Raw genomic sequence first — 8,144 nt, 5'->3', positions numbered from 1 at the left:
GATTTATTTAACTAAAATTTGGCATCTCTGGTGATCATGATGAGAAAGCAAACAAGACGGACCTTAGCGAGATTTCCATAACTGCCTTATTTTGACATGTTGGCTTTACTTAATCAGAAAAGGCCGTGCACGGTCTGGTAAAAGAAGAAGAAAAGTGTTCCAACTTCCAATTAGAAAAGGCCGTGCACGGTCTGGTTTTAAGCCTTTAAGGAGAGGTAGTGAGTGGGTTGTTACTAGTCCGAAGCGCGCGCTCTCTGTCTCTCTCTTTCTTCCAAGTTCTGTCTTCTCCGAAGCGCGCGCTCTCTGTCTCTGTCTCTCAAGTCTCTCTCTTTCTTCTGTCTTCTCCGAAGCGCTCTCTCTCGTCGATGGAACTGAACATCGACACTGAGGGTGGTCGCAGCATCTGCGGCTGCCAGCTGCTATTACACGATGCACATGGCAACGGTGAGTTAGAGGCTGGTTCTAATTGTTCCGCATGGTCCAAAGCCATGGGGTTCCTTCATCTCAGCGCTGTCTCCTTCGGCTTGCTGGCGGCTGTCAAGCTGAAGGTCTTCGACGTCCTCGCCGAGCATCACCCTCGCCAGCAGCTCTCCGCATCGCAAATCCTCTCTCACATCTCACCCTCTACCGCCGCCGCAACCTCCTGCTCTTCTCTGGACCGCCTCCTCCGTCTGCTCGCCTCCCACTCCCTCCTCACCTCCTCCGTCTCCCTCGTCGACTCCCCCACAACCTTAGTATATGGCCTCACCCCTGCTTCCGAATACTTCATACAAGACCATCCGCACGCATCTCTTGCCCCCCTCTTCCTTACAATCCACCACCAAGCCATCACGGAGTCGGGCCAACATTTCGCTGAGGCTATCCTAGGTGGCGTGTCTTCCTTCTTTGAAACCCATGGCCACGACCTTTTCACATATGCTCCCGATCACCCTGATTTCCACCAGCTCTTAAACTCTGCTATGATTAACCACTCCGAGCTACTCATGCGGTCCCTGCTTCGTGTGTACCACGGCTTCGACGGGCTCACCAGCATTGTGGATGTTGGCGGAGGTTTTGGGGCTTGCGTCAATGCAATTGTCGAAAAGTATCCTCACATCAAAGGCATCAACTTTGATCAACCGCACGTCATACAAGGCGCACCTACATATCAAGGTCCAACAAGCCACTCTCTAGGAGTAACACCACTGAGCCACTTGTGCTTCTATTTCAAACTAGTAGTATCATGCTAGTTTCATACAATGTGTCAGTTGCTTGTGTTGCTGTTTTCCCTTCGTTATGCTAGACCGAGTATATGTATGATTGTAGCAACTCACGACATGTCCATTTTGCTTCAACTCTAAACCTAACGGGTTCCACTTTCATTTTAGCTAGCATGGAACATGTACCTGGAGACATGTTTGATACCATCCCACAAGCAGATGCTATTTTTATGAAGGTATGCTATCACACTTTAGCTCTATGAGAATGATTTTCCGTGCTTTCAAGGATAAAAACTAACCTCTAGACATACTATGCACAATTGTAGTGGATTCTACATGATTGGAGTGATGAAGATTGTATCAAGATCTTGAGAAATTGTTATTTTGCCCTTCCAGCCAGTGGGAAAGTGATAGTAGTGGATGTGATCTTGCCAAACACACTTGACACTCATGTTAACAGTCGTCTTGGTTATAGTTGGGACCAATTGATGTTTTTATGCACTCGAGGAGGTCGAGAGCGCACCGAGACAGAGCTAAGGGAGCTTGCGCGGCTTGCAGGGTTTTTAAACGTCCAAGTCATTTGCAAAGTCAATGAGTTTAGTGTGATGGAGATGTATAAAGACGTACAGTATAGTTGCAAACCAATCGAGTGAGTTATCTACTTCTTATGTTGGGGCTCCTTAACACTCCCTCGTATATCTCTAGACTTTAGTTTGATATTCTAAAAGGGATCTAGCTTGAATATTCCAACTTGACAAAATTCCTCAGGCGCATCCTTTCAAATCTCTCAACTATATGTTTTGTTAAGAAAGGTGCTAGTTTATTAGGCTACTCATCTTCACGTGTGATATTTACGCCTGAGAAGTTCTATCCTAAAGTTCTATCCTACAGGCAAGTAATGTTATACTTATAAACGTTTCAATTCTACTATTTTCTTAATAATGAAAAAGCTCATGATTTATGGAGAAAAATGTGGCTATTGTTGAGATAATTCATTGTGCTTTTTCTTGAGGGCATTGAACTTTGTCAATTCTACAAATATTATGGTAAAGGGTTATAATAACATTTATGTCATTTCTTAATCTTGATAAGTATTCTAAGGATCTCCATAAAATATGTGTGTGCGAGTAATTTTTCAAGAAACAACAACTTTTCTCAACTCAAATCCCTTCAAAAATTTACAGTCAACGTTTGGTGGACCATTTCGAAGATGAATGTGGTCTAGCCTTCAACTCCATAATCTCCATTCCTTTATGCCAAGTCTAGATTGTCTCATCGCCAAATCCAACAAGACTTTGCAAAACTCCAATCATGATCCAAAAAGGAGCAACATCATGTGCAAAAGGCAACATAAATTGCACTACTAGAAAGCATGCAACATGGACATCAAAGAAACTCCAAGTGATATTGTACTTAGCAAAAGTGATGACTTGTAAAGAGACGATTTAAATGTTTTATTGGCCTACTACCTTTCAAATTGTAAATATGTAGAACAAATGTCTCGTTTTTCTCTTTAAATTATTTTGGATGGGCAATTGATTACCTCTCTACATGTTTCATGTTCCATTTATCACAAGGGGATTAATATGTAAATTAGTTTCCTTACATTATGGTTAGGTAAGTTAAGCTTGAAATCTCTATAAAGATTTGGCATGCTCCTTATTTTAGATCATTGTTCTTAAATTAGGAGAAATATATATCACATACATTTTACCATCTAAGTTGTCATGCTAATTCGATTCTTGCGAGCTGAAAGGGAGCAAGTGTAGCTAGCATTATTGGTGATATCATGGAGTAAAAAATATTGATTTGTACTTTTCTCAATGAGATTTGTATCATGTTTAGCCAAAGTCTAGGCCATTGTTTTCACATGTGGTCTTTTTAATTTTTCTCAAGTGCATTTAGTTTGGTATTTATGATAAACAATCTATTTCTTTTGTGAAAACTAAATGTGGAAAAAGTATGTTAATCACCACATAGTCATCACAACATGATGCACAAATCAATGTAAATTGCCATTGTAGTGATGATTGTAAGCTTTAGACTCATCTTTCTTTGACCTCTATATGTGTGTGTGTGTGTGTGTGTGTGTGTGTGTGTGTGCAAATAAGATTTATGAAGGTGAAAAGTCATCATAGAAGCACCAGGTTTTGGGTTATGATGTATTAATTAAATTTGATAGCTTTAGTGGTTGGTTTTCTTTTTGTCATGTTATGTCACTACAATATATAGATCCCACAGCGATGTTCAAAGCAAGGTAATTATTAATGTAGAAAATTACCCCCATCATCACTATAAATAATGATATATGTGCCTCTATAGATCCATTGCTATTTGCGCCATTATTTATATCACTATATATAGCAACACTTCACAATGTAGATATCGACAATTATAGAAGAGTATTTTGCAATACAAATAGTGATGGTTGTAGGTTATTTTATGTTGCAAATAGTGATGGTCACATATTTTTTTTTTCTTTGGATAGTAGGGCATACAACTCTAGCACCCTTCTAGCTATATTGGCTAAATAATATTCCATGATTCAAACATATGATGACCAAGCTACATGAGTCCTCACCTAGTAGGAGGTCCTGGTCCAGTTGTCCTAAGTTAGGTAGGTAGCAGACCACCACTAGGATGATCTCTTTGATAGAATTTTTAGCCAGTCCTTGTTCGAGCAATTGGTTAGAGACTTGCTTTGGATTTCTATCAGATTATGCTGGACCTATCCCTTGTGGATTTTCATGCCTTGATTTTTTCAGGGAATAGAATGAGAGTTGTGGACTATTTTGTTGTGTATTTTTGTATTAACTTGATGCTGTTTGTGGTTATGCATGTGTAGATCTATTCATGGGATTCAATGGACTGAGTCGCCCTATCTTGTGGTTGCTAATGAGAGCTAGATTTTAGGAGTCGATTTTGAGCCATGCTTGAAGCATTTGAGGCTATTTTAGAGAGCAAGAAGTGCACGGGAAGTGCCAATTCATGAAAAACCAAACAGTGGTGGATAATCAAGCTTGAGTTTTCCTAGATGCATTTTGATGTTAGGAATCCAACGCAAGTCTTGGTTTGTCGATCGGAGGTCGTTTGAACCCCATTAAATCCCCGCAAGGTTTGGCGTAAAAAAAGAGCTACTAGATTCGAGAGCCAAAAAGTGTGCAATGAAGGCCAAGATGATGGATTTTGATGCTTGAAGCTAGTTGTCTAGACGCATCTTGAATACGAGTCGATTCACCCATCCAAAATCAAAATATCCACTTGTAGGACAATGTGAACGCAAAAGGTTGAACCGATTATTTGAAAGATTTAAACCTTAGGCTTATTAAAAGAAGCTTAAACCAATAAAAATTTGATGAGAGGGGGGATGCAAATTTTTTTTGGGCCCTCTCAAAATTTGATAGATGTCTCTCCGATTCACATCTGTTTAGAGAGAGAGAGAGAGAGAGAGAGGGAGGGAGATTCTTGATCAGGGCAAAGAGAGGAAGAAGATGATTGTGATTTTGCTAATTTTTATGGAGGATTTCAAAATCTGGTTTTCCAGTATTTCTCGCTCGTCTCTCCTCTCGTCTTTGCAATTGTTCATATGCATCAATTCAAGAGAGAAGGGGAGGGTTGTAATAAAGAATCCAGACTAAATGATGATGTTGGAGCAATGGAGGACGTAGATTGGGCTTAGAGACTGCATCAACGGCAAAGAAGAAGTGTCAACGGCCTCCCGTCTATGAGGTACAAGCCTCTGAATCACGACTTCTATGCGTAAGTGAGTGGTTCTTTTGTTTTATGAAAAATGATTGAAAAAAGTGCTTGATTTTGTTTGTTATTGATTTTCCATGTTGCATTTTTCTCCAAAATATGAAAGAAAACCAGAAAATATGATGATATAATAATTTTTCACAAAACACGCAAAACCCACAAGTCATAGTTTTGATAAAAATAATTCCTACCACAAGCAAAGTAGAAATCATGCTTACCTTTATTCATGTGGATATATATGTCATAATTCTCAGGTTATCACATGGGCAAAGATGCCAAATTTTGTGGTTTGCTAGCATGTCGTAAATCTCCTAAGATCATTTTCCACAAGGCATGCATCCCGTGTTGTTTAGATGTTCATTTGATCGATGATGTCATCATGATAAGGAGATACTATAAATACAGAGATATATCATGAAATGAATCTTTTTTCAAGGCAATTCATTTTGAGCAATGTAAGATATAGCAATTTACATTTTGGTCATAGGTAGAATTGGTAGGCAATATGACTTAAGATCTTCACGAAAGGCTTTACATCATGGTGAACCTTTTTGATAACTTGCATATGTTTTACATAGCTCAATTTAGGAAAGGGTATGATGTTTAACCAATTTAATGTTTGCTATATGTCTTTTGTGTTTAGGAAATTATGATTCTTTGTATGGTTAAATAGTTAAATAACAATACATAGTTCTCATGATGACTCACATGGATGAATCAAATCTTAGTGTTAGTTTCTCAATATGATAACATAGTAGAAGCTTCATGTTGAGATTCTTTTGGATTCTAATATTCTCTCCAATAAACCACTTTTACAAATTTATTTTTGTTATTAGTAACCATGATAAGTATAATTCACATTGAGCTAACAAGTAAATCGAGGGCATTCCTATGGGGACTATAAGGTGCTCATTTCTCTCTAGTACTATTTTCTCTTCATTTGAAAACATTGATATATTGTGTAGAATATGGGTTGGCTACATAACAAACTATCACACTACAAACAAGATTCAATGTATTATACATTCATAAAAAACAAGTAATACCTAGGTGAGAAGTCTTTTCTTCTAGAGCTTTCCTTTGTACGAGATATTTAAACCTTTTCTTTTACCAATGCTTATTGAAAAGGGAAAGAAGAACAAGGATGACATGGGCATCAATTTGGTCAACTTGTTCCCTCCTATTTGACTTAATCTAAATGCTAATGTAGTGCAAGTGGACAAGATATTAAGAACTAATACTAAGGTTGTTAACACATAGCATGCACATAACCATATATTTTTAATGTCTAAATGTGAAAATATCCCTAAACATAAATTTTGGCAACTATAAACTAGGGTACTAGTGTAAACTATCTCAAAAAGTACTTGAAAAGGCTAGTTTTAGAGTGTAACTAAGGTAATGTGGTTCACAATACATAGAATCATTCTAGTTCTAGTATGTATATCCTAGGCTAGGAACCCAACATATTAGAATACTAAAACAAAAAAATGCATGACTTACATAAAAATACACAACATCAAGTATATTGCTACTCACATCTATATCATTTGAAAGAGGTTATGTTTTCTAATTACCAAACTAACATGCGTCACACACTTTATAAAATTTTGTAACTCTAAAATAGGCAACCTTGTAAGCAACCCTTTGGATTGTATTAATTTTAACCTTTGTACATTCGCATATCTAATACATTTCTGTCATATTTCAATGTATGCAATCACTCCTTTTCTTTAGTATTTATAATAGCATTCGTATTAGGAATTTCAATATCTAAAGTGAATATGTGATCAACTCTACTTCCTTTTGTGACCAACCTGCACTTATTATTAAAATCTTCCACAAGGTAGTCTTTTGCATTAAATTAAACATACAACCCTTGCTCTACCATTTGGCTAATAGACACTAAATTTTTTGTGATTGATGGTGTTGAGATATTTACAATCACACCTATTGTAGCCTCTTTGTATGAGACAGTTCTGGGTTTAGGACATGCAGACAGACTAAATCCCATATGCACAGAGAGGAAAACTGTAGCCATCCAACAACTATAAAGCATTGTACTTGACTACCACTTTTCATATAGAATGAATACAATGTCATGATGCTTTGTACTTTTAGTTAAGTGTCTTGTCTTTGTCAATCCTACACAAGATTGTGTTTATGAGTCCAAGCTTTCATCTTGGAACCTAATTCACTTGTGTAACAGTTGTGGTCTTCAGTCAATGTTATCATGAGTTTAGTTTATGCTTACAAGCTGCCATAGCTATGCTCTAGATCCTGCGTATTTTAACATGGTATCAGAGCTCAGCTGAGCATGGCCCAACTCTCCTTTCACTCCTCTTAGCTCCTTTCCATCTCAACTTAGCTCTGTTTGAGTAGTGGACCCTATCTCCAACTTCATTTGCATTCCTACCTTCAATGAACCTTCCATGGCAGCCATAGCCAACAACACCCTGTCAGCTTCTTGAAGCTTTCATATCTCTCTCCACATGTCAAATCTCTCTAAAATTCCTTCTGGAAAAGTGTTTTTCTACTTTCAAATCTCCTCACTGGAACCTCAATCATTGAGATTGGGCAACCATAGCTTTAGCATTGCCTCTTTTCAAAGGTGCTGCCATAACTGTGTCTGTGGACAACACCTACCTACCTCTCTTGGAGCAGCCATATCTCATCAACCACGCCAAATCTCTTCAAGATTTCTTCTTGAGATTGTTCTTTAGGTCAAGGCGCAACTTCTTGGCACAAAAATCAAGGATATTGATGTATACCATGCCCGGTATTTACATTTTCGCAAATCTGGGTGTAGTTTTGATAGCGACCAATTTGAAGGCTTAGATCTCTCAACTCGGGAAAAACGAGTTTCCACTAGTAAGGGTCCTCCTTCTTAAAGGGTTTGAGCAGATTCAACTTGTGGAGCTGGTGGGATCTCATTTACCAGTCTCGCTGGTCCCTGTTTTGACAGGATAGCCATAGCCACTTACCTTCAATGTCATTTTTCTTTCATTTTCTCTCTCTTTCCACTTAAACCAAGCCAAGGCCACTCTAATCTAAATTTTTTAGCAAGTATTCAACCATCAAATCAGCAAGGAGGGGAAGCTATGAAGAGTTTTTGAAGATCATCAAGTCAAACTCAAGCAACAAATATCAAATTTCAAACTAGTATCTTTTGATACTTCACTGTCATTG

The 8,144-nt window shown here is 38.1% G+C and overlaps 1 protein-coding gene across 2 annotated transcripts; it reads left to right on the top strand.

The window, feature by feature from the left end:
- The first annotated feature begins 316 nt into the window (after positions 1-316).
- Positions 317-2,656, top strand: LOC148039540 (desmethyl-yatein O-methyltransferase-like). 2 transcript variants are annotated; one of them, XM_087665183.1, is made up of 3 exons: positions 317-1,152; positions 1,368-1,435; positions 1,526-2,656. In XM_087665183.1, the coding sequence occupies exons 1-3, from the start codon at positions 366-368 to the stop codon at positions 1,850-1,852; spliced, it is 1,182 nt and encodes a 393-aa protein (XP_087521309.1). In that variant the 5' UTR covers positions 317-365; the 3' UTR covers positions 1,853-2,656. The 2 variants fall into 2 exon arrangements, with proteins under 2 accessions (XP_087521309.1, XP_087521310.1); XM_087665184.1 differs by having other exon boundaries at positions 1,596-1,740.
- The last annotated feature ends 5,488 nt before the right edge of the window (positions 2,657-8,144 follow it).

This window comes from Lygodium microphyllum, chromosome 2 (genome assembly GCF_053477565.2).
Source record: "Lygodium microphyllum isolate KBCC chromosome 2, Lygodium_microphyllum_v1.1.10, whole genome shotgun sequence".
Classification (NCBI taxonomy): domain Eukaryota; kingdom Viridiplantae; phylum Streptophyta; class Polypodiopsida; order Schizaeales; family Lygodiaceae; genus Lygodium; species Lygodium microphyllum.
This window is presented reverse-complemented; position numbering and strand designations above follow the sequence as displayed.